Source organism: Colossoma macropomum, unplaced genomic scaffold (genome assembly GCF_904425465.1).
Source record: "Colossoma macropomum unplaced genomic scaffold, Colossoma_macropomum, whole genome shotgun sequence".
Classification (NCBI taxonomy): domain Eukaryota; kingdom Metazoa; phylum Chordata; class Actinopteri; order Characiformes; family Serrasalmidae; genus Colossoma; species Colossoma macropomum.
The window spans coordinates 6,023,141-6,041,006 of record NW_023494799.1 but is presented as its reverse complement, the minus strand read 5'-3'; the positions used below and the strand labels follow the sequence as shown (position 1 = coordinate 6,041,006).

General features: G+C 40.4%; 1 protein-coding gene across 1 annotated transcript in view; it reads right to left on the bottom strand.

The window, feature by feature from the left end:
* Positions 1-509: 509 nt before the first annotated feature.
* The window catches only part of gpc5b (glypican 5b), an 80,624-nt gene continuing 63,267 nt past the window's right edge, over positions 510-17,866 (bottom strand). The window contains exon 9 of the mRNA XM_036587307.1: positions 510-1,395. Coding sequence (XP_036443200.1) covers positions 1,238-1,395 — 158 coding nt within the window. The 3' untranslated portion in view covers positions 510-1,237. The remainder of the gene's footprint in view (positions 1,396-17,866) is intronic.

Sequence of the window (17,866 nt, the reverse complement as noted above, 5' to 3'; positions counted from 1 at the left end):
CCTAACCTTACACCCCTAACACAAGTGTTGAGATTAGGCCTGTGCCAAGGGTACAGTTAACCCAGTTACCATAGTAACAGCCCACCAGTGATGGTAACAATTCATTTACAGCCTGTTTTAAAAAAGTTAATTTTTTTTATTTATTTCACATAGTGAACTGAATGTAACATATTGGGGAAAAAATAAAACGTAAAATGTGACCTGTGCAAAAATATATATATTTTAATTTTATTTTTTCATATATGTTAAACTGAAATTGCACACTAAAATGAACATATTTAAGTTTGTTCCTTGTAGAAGATTTTTTTATACTTAGAAAATCATGTTCCTGGATGTACCTGTACTTACAAAGATAATAAGAAGAAGAAGAAAAAGAAGAAGAATAACAATGTTTTTTCTTTCAGTGATTTCGAGACAAAAACCTGCTGGTGTTCTCAGAACAACGGACTGACCACCCCAGAGTCCAGACTTCAACATCACAATGTGTTTGCAATTACTGGATGGTGAGAAGCAGGAAATGCAACCAACTTCTAAGACTGAACTTTGGAGGTGTGAAAAGATATCCCAGCAGATTTCTTTGAAAAAACTGAAAGCGAGTCTCCTGAAACGAATGGAAGCTGTGTAGATTTGTGTTAAATATATGTTTTCTACTTTCTTCCCCTTACATTGAAAGACGAATAACTTACTTAATAACCATTTTGATTGGAAATTAAATAAATCAGCGTATTCTCTGACTTTCACAGCACTGTACACTGATGGTATCATGTATCACTTGCTTGAATCTTAGCAGAATCTTAGCCAAGATAACCCTGCAGGACAGCAAACTTGCATGTTTTTTTTGAAGGATACCAAAATGTCATTGCAAGCACAGAGGAATTCTCCAACTACCATTTTAATACTTCATTGGCTAGTGCACTACATAAACTGCCACACAGACCAGAAAAACCCTACAAAGCAGGAAACCGCAAAAGAGCAAGTGTGCAAAACTGTGACTCGTAACACAACCTCGAACAGTCGAATCACTGACAAAGAAAAACAGAGGCACTTTCTCCAAAGCCAGGGCCGAGGGGTCTGACTCTGGTCAGCTGGCAGAGATCAGCCAGCGGAGAGCAGCCTGCAGAGACGCAGCATGGCGGGGTCATCTGTGAATGTGTAGACGTCCATCTAAGTGTCCAGTGCAAGTGCATACTTCAGTCCTCCACCGCATCCTATTGCACTCCTCCATGCATCGGGGCGGTCAAGCGGAGTCCAGGCCCAGGCGGGACAGCAGCAGAGGGAGGAGGAGAGGGAGGGAGTGGAGGATAGGGGAGGAGTCCAGAGCACAGGCTGCCCCTATAACGGACGTCTCTGGACGGGTTCTTGCAGTCGGGGGCTGGAAGGAGAGTACAGGCCGGTCTGCGAGAGGATAAAGACGGAAACAGAGTCAGTCAGTGACAACAAAGAGAAAAAGACAAAGACAGAAGGTCATTTATTCTGTATTCTCTATTAAGTGTAAGATGTACATTACCCATCAAAAGTTTAGGGACAAACTAGCTTTTCAAAATATTTTACCATAAATTAATGCGTGTTTTTCGGTGGTTTGCATTAACTTAACACATTAAAGACTATTTAAATTACAAATGTAATAAAAATAATATTTAAAAGGCTTTTTATTTGTGCAGTAAGCATTTATTTATGTAGACAAACCATTCCAGGTTACTTGCTATGGTGTTACTAGGCCATTGCTATACTATTCCAGGTGGTTGCTAACATATTGCTAGGGCATTGCTACTGTATCCCAGGTGGTTGCTAAGGTGTTACTAGGGTGTTGCTGTTGTATCCCAGATGGTTGCTAAGGTGTTGCTAGGGCATCGCTATTGTATCCCAGGTGGTTGCTGTTGCTGTTGTATCCCAGGTGGTTGCTAAGGTGTTGCTAGGGTATTGCTACTGTATCCCAGGTGGTTGCTAAGGTGTTGCTAGGGCATTGCTTATTGTATCCCAGGAGGCTGCTAAGGTGTTGCTAGGGCATTGCTACTGTATCCCAGGTGGTTGCTAAGGTGTTGCCAGGGCATTGCTACTGTGTCCAAGGTGGTTGCTAAGGTGTTACTAGGGCATTGCTGTTGTATCCCAGATGGTTGCTAAGGTGTTGCTAGGGCATTGCTATTGTATCCCAGGTGGTTGCCGTTGCTGTTGTATCCCAGGTGGTTGCTAAGGTGTTGCTAGGGCATTGCTACTGAATCCCAGGTGGTTGCTAAGGTGATGCTAGGGCATTACTATTGTATCCCAGGTGGCTGCTAAGTGACAGTTTCAGGACGTTAAGGAGGACTCTCATTCTTTTTGCATGAACGCTGTTCAAACACCGTAAGTCAAATCAGTTTAAAAAACTACAAGCAACCTTTTTGGGTAAAGGCTCTACAAACCTGCCAAGTGTTGTGGTTCTAGCTTGAAAGCTGCAGAGAGTAGCATTGCAAGTGTTTGACCATAGAATAATAAGAATAAGAAGAAAACAAAGAATAGAAATTTGGCTTAAAGTTGGCATTAATACAATAAGTAGTCATTTCAGGGGTGCCATTTCCAAACCTGTCCTTTTGGAAGGCCTGGTTGTTAATTTGTAATGAATGCAAAATGGTGTCTTTCTGTAGCTTATTTTTCTTATATGGACTGTATGGATTCGTGAGCATTTATATACTACATCAAACTCTTTTATTAATAAATAAGCAAGTAAATTTTGTTTTTCCAAGAAATGAGCCCTTTGATAATGCAAATGTATTGTTATTTGTAATACCAACAAGCTACTACTGCTCCTACTACTGAAGGAGACATGAGTAGATACATCAGAGCCAGTCTGAGTTAATTACAATGATAAATGTATATCACACACACACACACACACACACACACACACACACACACACTCGCACCTGTGTTGTTTTATGGTTTTGTGACAGGGGCTGGTGTGCGAGCAGAAACATATGTCTGATGTACAACAGATGATAAGAGTCATACATCACCATGAGGCAACTGCTGCACACACACATACAAACACATATATCAGAGTGTGGTATCTTATTTGTCACTGTGTGATAATAGATGGCATGCGTGTGAATATGTGCTATGTCAATGAGTTCACGCGTGTATTTGTGTGTACAAACACATCCATGTGCACATTTCATATAAGCGTTTTTTTTAATATAAATAAATAAATATAAATGCAATTACATTACATTACTAAATGTGTAATGATTCACAAAAATCATTATTTGATTTGATTTGATACTCATGTCTGGATTCTACAAATTTTTTGATACAAAAAAACTAGAGTGCCTGAAAATGTGGCTAATGTTAATATGTCAATGTTTCACTTTAAACTTGTTACAGAATTCCACAATATAAAAGTACAGCATTCTGTATATATTTTGCTAACATATGCTTACTCTGAGTGTGCTGCTCCTCCCTGCTCTTGATTTTGAGATAAAGAGGAAGCAATACGTTCAGAGGAGGGAGGGTCTGCTGTCATTTTGGGCTTGTTTAATTTTGATTATACTTAAGCAGCATAATCAGTATAAAACTGAGTACTTTATTTACCTGAGCTGCTTTTTTTAACGGTATAAAACGTTGTGTTGTTGCACTCCTAATAATTACATAATTACAACTGGAAAAGTGCTTTTCATGAAGAAAATGCAGTGATTGTACTGCTTAAGCTTTCTAAGATGTTGTTAGCCGGTTGCTATGGTATCCCAAGTGGTTGCTAGGGTGTTGCTAGGCGGTTGCTATGGTATCTCAAGTGGTTGCTAAGGTGTTGCTAGGTGGTTGCTATGGTATCTCAGGTGGTTGCTAGGCGGTTGCAAGGGGTTGCTATGGTATCCCACATGGTTGATGTTTGCTAGGGTGTTGCTAGGTGGTTGCTTTGGTATCCCAAGTGGTTGCTAGGGTGTTGTTAGGCCTTTGCTATGGTATCCCAGGTACTTGCTAGGGTGTTGCTAGGCGGTTGCTATGGTATCTCAAGTGGTTGCTAAGCTGTTGCAAGGGGTTGCTATGGTATTCTACATGATTGATGGTTGTTAGGGTGTTGCTAGATGTTTGCTATGGTATCACAAGTGGTTGCTAAGGCGTTGCTAGGTGGTTGCTATGGTCTCCCAAGTTGTTGCTAGGGTGTCGTTTGGCAGTTGTAATTGTATCCCAGGTGCTAAAACTATGTCTGATCAAAAAGCTGTATAGAAGCACATCATTCCTGATCAGACCAAAAACTGTTAGTGGACAAAAATTCGTCAGAAAAATAAGAACGAAGAAGAAGATAAAGAATAAGAAGAAGGATATAAATCGGAAAGCAATAGTGTTGCAAAGCAATGTGCAATCACTAAATATCAACAGTTCTGAGTCTGTACATCTGGCATTTGTCCATTTGTTTTAACATAAGAAATTGCAACATGACAAAAGCATAAATGATGGCTTTTATTCAGTTAAAGTAATAATACCACATCTCCTCTGGTACTTACAAACACACATGCAGAAACGCTTAAAAGCTTACAATGCACACTTTGGACAGCTCGTTTCAAAAGGTGTATAGGCCATGGGGCATCTGGGTCAAACAAGCTCCCCTTTATTATTTATCCACATAAAAACAGTGGTAAACCATGACCATTAGAGCGAGGCCTTCAGTCCAGGCTAGTGTCTCTGTAAGATTTCCTATCAATTTTTTTGGCCATTCTAGATTAAACACAAACATTTGAAGATTGACATTCCCTGTTTTATCTAAAGCTTGTTTTTCATTTCTAACAACTGAAACCTGGTTAGACTACGGCTCAGATTCACAGTCAGTGACATATCTAGAACTTCTCAAAGACCTACAGTGACATTTTGTCCAATTATAAATCAAAATGTAATTAGTCAAATCCTCTGTCACTTAATTATGTCGGTAGTTTTTTTTTTTTGGGGGGGGGGTTCCCCAGGTTTCTCCCCATTTTAGCTGTATCCAATTCCACCCACTAGCTGGGACTCCCCCAATACCACCAGCGCCAGGAGGGCGAAGGCAAACACAAGCTTCCTCTGACTCATGTGAAGCCTGCCACCTCATCTTTTCGAACTGCCGCTCACGCACCGTCACTGGACAGCCGAACGCGTACAGTGGAAAGCGCCAACTGCCAGATCTGAACAGCTAACAGACACCTGCACTGGCTAACACCGCCACGGATGGCTGTAGAAACACCAGGGATCGAACTCACGATCTCCTGACGAGAGGGGCCAACGCTTAGACAATTGTGCCACTTGGAATTATGTCGGTAGTTAAACAGGTTAGGCCTTCAGCCCAGCTCCTGAAGGCCTAACCAATAGCAGAGCTCGCTTAGCTGTATCCACGAAGATGCCACAGGAATAAATCTTGACAGTTTTTTTCCGATTGCCATGTCAAAATGTTCATTTTTGGCTGGAAACAAAAAGGTTAACAATCAAAATATTACTAGACTACTAGCAGAGATAAAATTAAATTAGCATAATCATAATTTTTTTTATGTTTTATTTTTTATTTTCATTAAAAAAAGGAAGTACAAACTACAGACATGTAGAAGGCCCTAAGGTTTCCCCTCTACTCTAATACAAGATGTACTGTCATTAATCTGGTTCCTGCTATGCCAAGAATGACATTAAAATGCAGCATTCAGTTCATCCACCAGCACCTTGTGCTGTATAGCAAGCCGCTCGTGGGGTATGTTTATAGTGCCTAACCCTCATTCTCCACACCCCAGCACCCAACACGTGTCCTCATAGCCATCCATGTCACAGATTCATGACAGACTCATCTTGCCTCAGACACAAAGAAAGAGAAGAGGGAGGGAAAGAGAAGAAAACAGCAGCAGACACACCTCTACAGTATGCAACTCGACACCAGCGTGCGCACAATGGCCACTGTGCCATCTGCACAATGCACAAAGGAGTCATTTATCTGCAATCTGTGCGCGGGGAGCCGTGTACGCAGATGAAAACAGAAAGTTTATCCGATCCGTATCACAGCAGAGGTGGAACGCCTTAGGGGCTTCTTGGGACTGGAAGGAGAGGTGTGAGGGAGATAATATCATGCGCGAATGTGTGTGTTTGTGTGTGTGTCTGCCAGCTTATGTTGAAAGAGCGCAATCGTATACAGTATATAATATCACACTTACAAAACCGCGACATTTGCGTAAGTTGTAAAGAAATTCTCACGGATATTCAGGTTGACTCCGCGGATTGCTGTGCATGTTCAAATGTCAGGTGTGTGTGTGAGTGTGTGAGTGTGAGTGTGTGTGAGTGTGTGTGTGTGTGTGTGTGTGTGTGTGTGTGTGTGTGTGTGTGTGTGTGTGCGTGTGTGTGTGTGTGTGATTATGTACCCAATCTAAACACACAGATATACATACTCACATATGATTTATCACCATTAAACTACTGTTTGGCATTTTAAACAACAACCACATCACTTCTTGCTCTCTAAAATTTACATTCACTCCAGGCTCCTGAGTGTGTGACTGGTGGGTGGAACTAGGCTTGACTAAATTTGGGGAGAAGAGAAATAAATAGTTTATTCTTGATGAATACACCATTTGATTAACCAAATCCAATGAAAATATTTTTCCCCATAACTGCTATGGGCATAACATTTCTCTGTGTATGAAATGCTGTGACTGAGCTGCTAGTAAGCAATGAGGGGAGTAAGGGGAGTAAAAGCTGCTAGGAAAACTATTCACACCTCTCCACAAAGAAGGTCTAGCCAAGATAAAATGAACAACTGCAGCTTTCTTCATAGCAAACAAGCCTGTAAAACTGTCACAATGAAAATAAACACAGTAAAAACACTTTTACAAATGCTGACTTACTTTCCTTCCTACAAAGATTAAAATGTAGTTCTTATCTGTTTTTATAAATCATACACATTTCCTTCATACTATACTCCATCAACAAAGAAATGCATAGCTCAACTGGGGGACCAGAACAGAATGAAATTGCAATTTTTGGCTACTGTAAAAAGCGGTTAAAGCCATGTTTAGAATAGCTCCACAAGGGGGGGGCACTTAAATACATGTATATGAAGTAAAAGTGTACATAAAGTAATTGGATTCGTTTAACTTCTAATAGGACCAGGACCTGCCAGTAGGCCCAACGTTTTATTACAGACGTCTATAACTTACAACCAGTGTGTACTGAAGTCCCTGTAACTACTGAATATTGCTAAGCAACGACTTTGACAGCTGTAGGAGACCCTCAAGCCATTTGAACGTTTTTACATCTTACTTTGCAACAAACAGAAAATGGATACATTTGACCGACAGCCGATTTGGTCAGACTCTGAAGATGAGACTACACTGAATTCCCAAACTGTCATCACCACTGAGCAGCTTTTCAGTTTTGCAGCTGTGACAGAAGAACAGCTAAACAACCTGGAATCAGCCAGAAATGAACCCAATACTATTTGCCAAACTAAATGGGCTGTAAGATGCTTTACAGATTGGCTGGAACAAAACAACATTAACATTGATCTAGCAAAACAATATCAAGCTAAACTTGATATTGTTTAGATATAGTTTTATGGCTTAGTCTGATTTGGTCAGACTCTGAAGATCAGACTGCACATTTGCCGAATGGTATTGGGTTAATTTCTGCCTAATTCCCGGTTGTTTAGCTGTTCTTCTGTCACAGCTGCCAACTGAAAAGCTGCTCAGTGGTGATGACAGTTTGGGAATTTAGTGTAAAGAGCTGGAAAACGAACTGCCAGCTGTGCAGCGAGTGAGCAGAGTTCATTACTCTGACGTAGCAACAAGCTGCTTGTTCAGGAACTATAATTTGGCAGAAGGACCTGCGAACATTAAAACATATTAAACGCAGCGTTCACGGCCCAGTTTATTAATTTCGTACTTTATTTATTTAACTGTCGTATAAAAGCAATAGAACACTCGAGGTCATGTGTTATCGCGAATAACATCACGGCTGTGATTTGGTCGCAGGCAAGAGCCAAAGGCGAGTGATATTATTTTGCGATAACACACTCCCTCTCCTCTTCTACTGGTTAAATAAGCCTTAGCATGTAATAAGCCTTTAAGGGATTTTAAGGGGTTAACTATATCTAGACTAAATGACTCAGCAGACAGCTATCAAACTAATAGTCTCCTCCAGCAATATTTAGTTAGGCTCTACTGGAGGATTCACAGTAAATCTACAAGTTATACAGGCTCTGTGTGTTATTGTCCAGTTTATTCCATCAACAAATGATACTCAGTATAATCAGTAGTGATAAGCCTAATATGAATCAGTGTAAAGTTAGCAGAATCAAAGGCAGCACTTTGCATATTTGTTAGTGACCCATGTGTGTAGCCATTTATGCATGCCTGACCACCAATGATTTAATGTTTCAAGAAATCTCACCATGTTTTCATTTGTTTTGATTAGTTTGGTCTGATTCCAAATTACTTTTTAAAATACAATGTTTAGACAAATTTCCCTGGAGGAACTGTCTTCACAGTAGTGGAGTAATGACAAAAACAACACATCTAGCTTCTCTTCTTCTTTGTTTTCTACATTCGAAAGTATTTTAAAAACTTTAAACTTTATTGACTATTACTGTGATCGATTAGAGTCGATTCTGACATTCCAAAATCAATGCAGCTGAATCACCATCTTTAGATGACGCCTGAATGCACAAGCTGACTGATCACTGTCAGGGTCTATTGACCATACGGATGAGTTATGAACAGAATGGACATGAAGACCGATCATTCTTCACCTCCTCTCAGAGCCTCTGAGCCACAGCAAAACAAGCAGCCACTAATCACCTGAAAAATTCTCAGAAGGGAAAAGATGACAGACAGCAGGTACGATGCTGGAGATCCATACCTTAGTGAACCAAGGCCGTAGTTTTGATCATCACTGGGTGATTAATGTGTTTGTGCTTTAGTCTTGTGGAACTGTATTTTTGCACTCCTTTGTTTTAGGCCAGGACAGTGTTCAACAATGCACCTTTTCCTGAGGCCTTCAGACCAGCGTTTGGGCTGGAGTGAACTAAACGCAGCAAATATATTCTTCTTTTTTCAGTTGCAATTTTTCATTCCTTTTCTTAACAGTTGTCATTTACAAGGTTTTTTCACAGACTCTAAAATGTCCAACTTCTGAATTCAAACAGAGGGAAAGAGAGAAAGAGAAAGAGAAAGAGAGACAGAAAGAAAGAAAGAAAGAAAGAAAGAAAGAGACAAATAAAAGTGGTTTACACAGGTAAGTACATACAGACAGACAGGCAGATAGATAGATAGATAGATAGATAGATAGATAGATAGATAGCGGATGGACAGACGGACAGACAGACAGACAGATAGATAGATAGTGGATGGATGGACGGACAGACAGACAGACAGACAGATAGACAGATAGATAGATAGATAGATAGATAGATAGATAGATAGCGGACGGACAGACGGACAGACAGACAGACAGACAGATAGATAGATAGATAGCGGATGGATGGACAGATGGACAGACAGACAGACAGACAGATAGATAGATAGATAGATAGATAGATAGATAGATAGATAGATAGATAGATAGATGGATAGATAGATAGATAGATAAGCGGTTAAAGATGATGATGATGATGGTCTGTAATGCAATTCTATTCAATTCAACGCAGATGTATTTGCATACTACTTTATACAACAGGCACTGTCACAAAGCAGCTTCACAGAAATCTGTGTCCAAGCCTCAGTGAGCAAGACAAGCACAACAGTGGTAAGGAAAACGTCCTAAGAGCAAGAGGAAGAAACCTTGAGAGGAACCAAGACTCAAAAGTGGAATCCATCTTCATCTCATCAGATTTGCAGATAGCAAAACAATAACATGACAACAGCAATAAGAATAATGAGAAAAGTAAATAAAGCAATAAAAGGAGCCTCATTATCAGACATTAGTGTTTAGATTAGTGATAGTGGGGCAAAAACTAACGCAGGGGAAAATTTAACATAGATGTTTATGTAGTTAAACAGGTTTAAATTAAATATGCTTTTGGTCTCCTTGCAACATCATCTGCAACATTTGACAGCAATTGGACAGATACACTATATAGGCAAAAGTATTGGGACACCCCTGCTAATTATTGAGTTCAGGTGTTTCAACCACACGCATTGCTAACCGGTGGATAAGATTAGATAAAATTAAGCATGGAGCCTCGCAGTCTCGATAAACAAACACTGGCAGTAGAATGGTTTCCATGGCTGAGCAGCTACACACAAGCTGATCAGGGGGAGTGTAAAGCAGGTCGCCACTGGATTTTGTGAAGTGATGAATCACGCTTCTCTATCTGTCAGTCTGATGGACGAGTCTGGGTTTGGTGAATGCCAGGAGAACGTTACCTGCCTGACTGCACTGTGCCAGTTGTAAAGTTTGGTGGAGGAGGGATAATGCTATGGGGCTGTTTTTCAGGGGTTGGTCTAGAACCCTGAGTTCCAGTGAAGGGAAACCTTAATGCTTCAGCACCAAGACATTTTGGACAATTCTATGCTTCCGACTTTGTGGGAACAGTTTGGGGAAGAACCTTTTCTGTTCCAGCATGACTGAGCCCCAGTGGACAAAGCAAGGTCCATAAAGGCACAGTTGGGTGGGTTTGGTATTGAAGAATTTGACTGGCCCTCACAGAGCCCTGACCTCAACCCCGTCAAACACCTTTGGGATGAACTAGAACGGAGATTGTGAGCCAGACCCTCTCGTCGAACATCAGTGTGTGACCCCACAAATGCTCTTCTGGATGAACGGGCACAAATTCCCACAGACACTCTCCAAAATCTTGTAGAAAGCTTCGCAGAAGAGTGGAAGCCGTTATAGCCGCAATGGGGGACCAACTCCATATTAATGCATATGGGTTTAGAATGGGATGCCATAAAAGCTCCAGTGGGTGTAATGTGTAGGTGTCCCAATACTTTTGTCCTTCATCCTATTTGATTCCTGAGGTATGCAAACATCAAATAATTTCATCCACCTTCTTGATGTCTGTACTACAGCACTGTTTGGAAGCATGTAAACAACTCACAGTGAAAGCCAGCCAAGCTAAAGTACAGCCTCCACATGACAGGGTTAGTTTGAACAGGTAAGTACCTTACAAGGCAGGTGGACAATGTCTAGCACTGAATTGTTCTAGCTCGAGTGAAGAGATCAGCAGTCACTAGCCCACACACAGACCCTATGGAGAATCAACCAGACATTTAGGCCAACATACGAAGGCTATTCACTTGTTCGCCATAGAATAACATGAAAGAGACTTCATTTTGCACTTTCCAGGAAAGAGACTCGCAGTGATGAACGGTGGTGCGTGGTCTCAGACAAAGGCCTTTTGTAACAACGTCCGCCCACCTCACATGGGTAAGTAGTCATGATGGGTTAATAATACGCTTTGATATTCAATTAGACAAGACAAAATCTCATCCATTCATTCATAGTCACAGCAACTGCAGCAGGTGTTGAAAGACGACGCCACTTATGCCATACCAGAAATGCCAAAGCTACGCCAAGCCACAGCAGGACTGCGAGGAATTACAATGAATTCAGCCACCTTTATAATCAGGGTTATAAAGAACGCCACAAAGAGAACAAAAAGAAATACTTCTGGGTTCAATTTTGCTCCCCCTGCTGAGATTAAAAGCTTAATAATACTGCTGGTACTACACTGTTTAAAACAGAGATTTTCAAGGGTTCTTTAGTAAAGGCAATGGGTCTATTTAGAATCATGGGTTCTATACATAAACATTTCATGCTTAAATATGTCTTTACATGGTGAAATCGTTCTTTAGGTTGATGGTAAATTTTTCTATAAAGAACCAGGAAAAATGGTTCTTCTATTATTGCAAGCTTGACATTGTAATAGTAGAAGAGCCTGTGTTGGTGCTATATAGAGCCATGTTCAAAAAGGTTCTACATACACACTTAAAAAGGATGGTTCTTCAAGGGTTCTTTAGTAAAGGCAATGGGTCTATTTAGAATCATGGGTTCTATACAGAAACATTTCATGCTTAAATGGTTCTTTACATGGTGAAATTCTTCTTTAGGTTGACGGAGAATGGTTCTATAGAAAACCAGCAAAAATGGTTCTTCTATTCTTAGAATCTTGACATTGTAATATGTCAAGTAATAGTAGGAGAGCCCGTGTTGGTGCTATATAGAGCTATGTTCAAAAAGGTTCTATATACATACTTAGAAAAGATGGTTCTTCAAGTGTTCTTTTGTAAAGACAATGGTTCTATATAGAACTATGGAAAAACCACTTGCATGCTTAAAGCGTTCTTTGTATTATGAAATGGTTCTTCAGATTGATGGAGAATGTGTTGTATATGGTTTTATATAGCACCAAAAAGGGTTCTGCTATTGCTATGATGTCAAGCCTGTAAAAACAGAAGAACCTTTTTTGGTGCTATATAGAACAATGGTTCTATACACACATTTTAAAAAGATGGTTCTCCAAGGGTTCTTTAGTATAGAGAATGGTTCTATTTAGAATGGTTCTTCAAATTGATGGAGAATGTGTTGTATATGAATGTTTATAGCACTATTCAAAATGGTTCTATATAGCACCAAAAAGGGTTCTGCTATTGTTACCATGTCAAGCTTGTAAAAATAGAAGAACCATTTTTTGGTGCTATATAATACTCTTTTCAAAAAGGTTCTACATAGAGCCATATACAACACATTTTACCATGCAAAGAACCCCTTAAGCATGCAAATGGTCCTTCGTGTGTTCTAAATAGAACCAATGTCTGTACTAAAGAGCCCTTTAGTAAAGGCTATATGTAGCACACATTTACTACTAACTTCAGAACTTTAGAGCCATATTTTGGAAACAGCCATGATTATTAATATGCAATCATCAAGCACTACAGGGGTGCAGCGCTGCGGCGGATGAGCTACAAATGGTCTCTATCATGCAGTGTGCAGCTTTGAGAGATATGAATTTTAATCGGCATTCATTTTATCATAAATTCATGCAAATTTTTTCCCTTGGCCCTTTATAAAGATTAGTTGCTGTAGGAGAATAAAAATCAGATAATAAGAAAAATATTCATTTGAACCTGATTTGTCATGTGATCGGTTAGGTTAACACCAGTGATCACATCCCAGAGAAACATAGATAAGGGCTGTGAGGAAATCCAGGTTATGTGCCTGGTGAACCTGCTGTAACAGAAAGAGCTGGCTCAGAAAGAGACTAGCGATTAGCCCTTAGCCAAGTGCCACCCTTGGGAGCCTGTCTAATCCCCCTCCTCCCCCACTCGCTGTCTGCCTGCCTGGGGGAAGGGTGAGCGGAGAACGGGGCAGAGGGAAATCTTTACGATTCCCCTACCAACAGCTCCAGTTTCTTCTTCATGACACTAATGCCGAGTTTGACAGTCACAATTGTGCACAGGAGATCTACTGCGCTACACAATTTACCATTTTCCCTTCTCAATCATACCTGACTCAACTCACATATCAGGTTTTAGAGTTGAAAGAGGTGGAAAGTAACAGACTAAAAATATTCTCATTGTACAAGGCTACTTACATTTTCCCCTGAAATGCAACTTTTATTTGGCCATTTTGATCTGCTTTTCACAACTCAGCTTCCAAACTAAGGAATCTAGCCAGCTGGCTAACTAATAATAGCCTAATACATTCTTTTACTAGGTTTGCTCTTTATTGTTTTAAACTATCAGCTCTTTATTGTTCCTGTTGGCTAGGTGTTAGCTAGCACATCATGACACTGAAGGTAGGCTAATGGGTTAGCTAGCTACTAGAGATAACAATACAATGTATCACAGCATGTCATGCAATGTGCTAGCATATTAGCTTGTGACTAGTGCGACAGCTTGGGGCTAACATTAGCTTGTGACTAGAGCATTAGATGGAAACTCCATATCATACTATAATGATGTTAAGTACCTTAATAAACCGAAAGAGAGAACATTACTGTATCAATGCAAAGCACATTTTCAGCCACTCCTTATTTGCTGTATGTATTAATGTTGAAGGTAGGCTAATAGGTTAGCTAGCTTGGATGTCACCATTTATACGACAGTTAGTTCCGGCCATGCAAGCTGGTTTAGAAGTGGTCTAACTGTGCTGTTATTTCACCATAATGGCCCTTTTTTTTACAAACACTGTATCACTCCGCTGAGACGCCGTTGCTAAGCAGCGACTTTGACAGCTGTAGGAGACGCTCAAGCAGTTTGAACGTTTTTACTTCTTACTGTGCAACAAACAGAAAATGGGCACTTTTAAGATCACATTTGACCGACAGCCGATTTGGTCAGACTCTGAAGATGAGACGACACTAAATTCCCAAACTGTCATCACCACTGAGCAGCTTTTCAGTCAGCAGCAGTGACAGAAGAACAGCTAAACAACCTGGAATCAGCCAGAAATGAACCCAATACTATTCGCCAAACAAAATGGGCTGTAAGATGCTTTACAGACTGGCTGGAACAAAACAACATTAATACTGATCTGGCACAAAAAGACAAAACTGAGCTAAACTTGATATTGTGGCAGTTTTATGGCTCAGCCTGTACTTCAAAAGGCGAGGCTTACAGTAGACTGTGCAGCGAGTGGGCGGAGCTCGTTATTTTGACATAGCAACAAGCTGCTTGTTAAGGAACTATAATTTGGAGGAAGGAACTGCGAACATTAAAACATTAAATGCCGCGTTCACGGCCCCAGTTTATTTATTTATTGCATTATTTATTTAACTGTTGTATAAAAGCAATAGAACACTCAAGGTTGTGTGTTATCGCAAGGAGGGCACAGAAACAGGTGTGTAGATGCTGTGTGGAAGGTATATGTCAGGGCACATTCACTACAGATGAGGTCACCTTAATCACAGTTTACCAAGCTGTCAAACACGCCTGCTTTGCTGTTTGATGCTGGGAAACTAATCTGGTAATTACCAAGCCAGACACACAAGAATGCCAAGTCAATATGAGAGCAGTCAGTCAGCGGTATGTGCCGGGCAAACAGCAGGGAGGTTTTTTTTACAATGCAGTGATTTGATATATGCAGGGTCAAGACAATAGAGCATTGTGTGATAAGGTAATACATTTTAACAAATTTAGATTTTCACCCCACCCCCACCCCACCCCACACACACACACACACACACACACACACCCTCTCTCACAGTGCTATTGTTTGACCTTCACTTGAGGCTTGAGGTAGGCAGTATAAAGGTATCTGTCTCACTGCAATCCTAGTTGAATCACTAATGAGTTCTTTCTTCATTATCCAGACCACAATTCCCCAGAAAGAAGGAAGGGGCATATCTATACACACACACACACACACACACACACACACACACACGACATGCACAGAAGAACACACACATACACACCAAACCAAACATATACACTCATGCCAAACCCCCAGTACAGACAGACACACATGTATACCTAGCACTCTCTAATATACTGCACATACTCAAATATTCATGTTTTATTAGGCTGAGATTTCTCTATTAGGCTGGAGGGCTCGCTGTAGTTGGCAGTTTGAGTGATGGCCCCTCACCCTCAGACTCAGCTCTGCCTGAGCCATCCCAATTAATCGCTGCAGTGTCCCACACTCACCACATCTTCCATTTAAGACCTGCTGGAGAGGGGCTACTGTTTTGGCTTCTGGCAGCAGTTGAATGCTTATAATCACAAAGTGCAACCACACAAACATGTACACAGGCACAACACATGCAGTACTATATGTAACGATAATATGTCCCAAATGTCCCATATGTGTTATGTATACGGATAAATACAGATATGTAATAATATATCCTATTTTATATACATGTAAACATCTCCTGTAAAGTTACCATTTTGGAGATATAAGGACAGCAGCGATATGTAAGTACATATACATAACCATACGTCCCATATTTATAAGCATATATATTCAGGGCTATCCAAAGTGTGGCCTGCGGGCCAAAGTTGTTCTGTGAGGAAAGTTACCACCAGAAAGTTACCTTCACCCCACTCCCTCACCCAATGAGAGAATAATGATATATAACTTATTAAATTCTTATTTTACTCTTAAAACTGTATTTGTGAAGTGCCACAATTACAATTTGAAATGTACTTACCTTCTTTATTTGTACACTTTTTTGTTTTTTTTGCCCATTTTACCCAACATAAACACGGCACTTTGGCCGCCTAAGACAAAACATTTAGGTACCCCTGTTTTATATACAACAGTAACATGTCCTATATATATTTAAATATCTGTAATAAAAAGAATAGTCTCTGTGTAACTCTAAACCCTGATCTTAACCTCAGGAACCAAAAAGAAACGGCTCTGTTCTTTGAGTTTTTTTAGTTTAAGCTTTGAAAAACATCAGTTTACAATGTCAGGAGCAGTTTGTTGGTGCTGTAGGTGGGCCATGTTGTTCTTTGGGTTTTCTACAAAATCACAACATTTTCATCCTGCAACTGTACAACAACAAACACACAAACACTCACAATCATAAACACACACTTCTCACTGAGATTTTATTACAGCAGCCTCCATATTTCAGCCTCAGCAACTACTTATCAGCCTCCAGTTCCATACACATCTGTATAGAGTTACAGTGTAAATACCGCATCCGCCTCACACAGTGCAGAGTCAGGAGAGTGAGGGAGAGAGAGAGGATGAGCAGAGGCGCAAAGACAGACAGGAATAAAACACACAGGAAGTTTAAAGGGGGGGGGGGAGGTCACGTCTCTCATCCCCTCAGACTGTAAGGTCAAAGCGGACTGAAGGCCGAAGGAAGTACTCTCAGGGTTTCTGCATTTTGGGAATGTGTTTCCTGTATTTAGGTTCACTAGCATTATTGACAGACAGAGAGAGAGAGAGAGAGAGAGAGAGAAAGAGAGAGTGAGAGAGAGAGAGAGAGAGAGAGAGAGAGAGAGAGAGAGAGAGAGAGAGAGAGTATATACCAGCTCTGAGTCTCTGCATGTCCAGGTCAAACATTGATGTCTAATCTCTAGTGGAATATAAGAGACTCATGTGGAATTTACACGCTCATGATCCCGCCAGAGGTTCCTTCTTTTAAAGTGAGACATCAGTAAAAAATCTAATACACACAATTTTCACCTGTATCCCGAATGTACTCAATCAGCCTAGACATGTTGGTATCTGGTTTGCTTCTTTAGCTTCTTTCTGTTTGCACTGCAGCTACAAGGCTAGGGTGGCTAAAACACTGAATGCAACTTTTCCATGCAATTTATTCAGAATTCAATAAATTAATTCGAAACAAGTCCAAATATTTGACTTTTCAAGGCTTTTTTTTGCAAAAATTTAACTGTGCGTGTATAATTGACATCTCAAACACCAAATGTGATTTTTTTGGACAGTGAAAATGCAGCACTATTTACTCTCTGTTCAAATTTTGCAAACTTTCATCAACGACATGAACTCACTGACCAATCACTGTCTGTTGGCACGACAACAACCAAGATGACGGAGCAGCTGTGTTCCAGCAAATAGAACAGCAAAAAGGATCAGAATCTCCAAAATTTCTTTTCTCTCCTTTCTGTGCATGAAAGAGATCATAAAAGTTTTAGCTACTGAAATGAGCTGGCAAATCTCCTTCCGCTTTTTCAAAGTGAAAAGCATCCCGCTCAATGTCACAGTTTTTAATGGTGTGGACAATTTGGCAAAATCTAAAAAAAATCACAACTGCATATTTCACATTCCCGTGCAGTTTTTTACGTTGAGTTCAGTGTATAATTGATGATGTCTCGCATGCCAAATGCAACTTTTTGGACAGCAAAAATGCAACATCACCTTATTTGCTGAATTCACTGACCAATCGCTGTCATCTCTGCTGTTGGCATGACGACAACCAAGATGAGCATCTACGCTCCAGAAAATAGAACTTTTTCACAAACACAAAAAA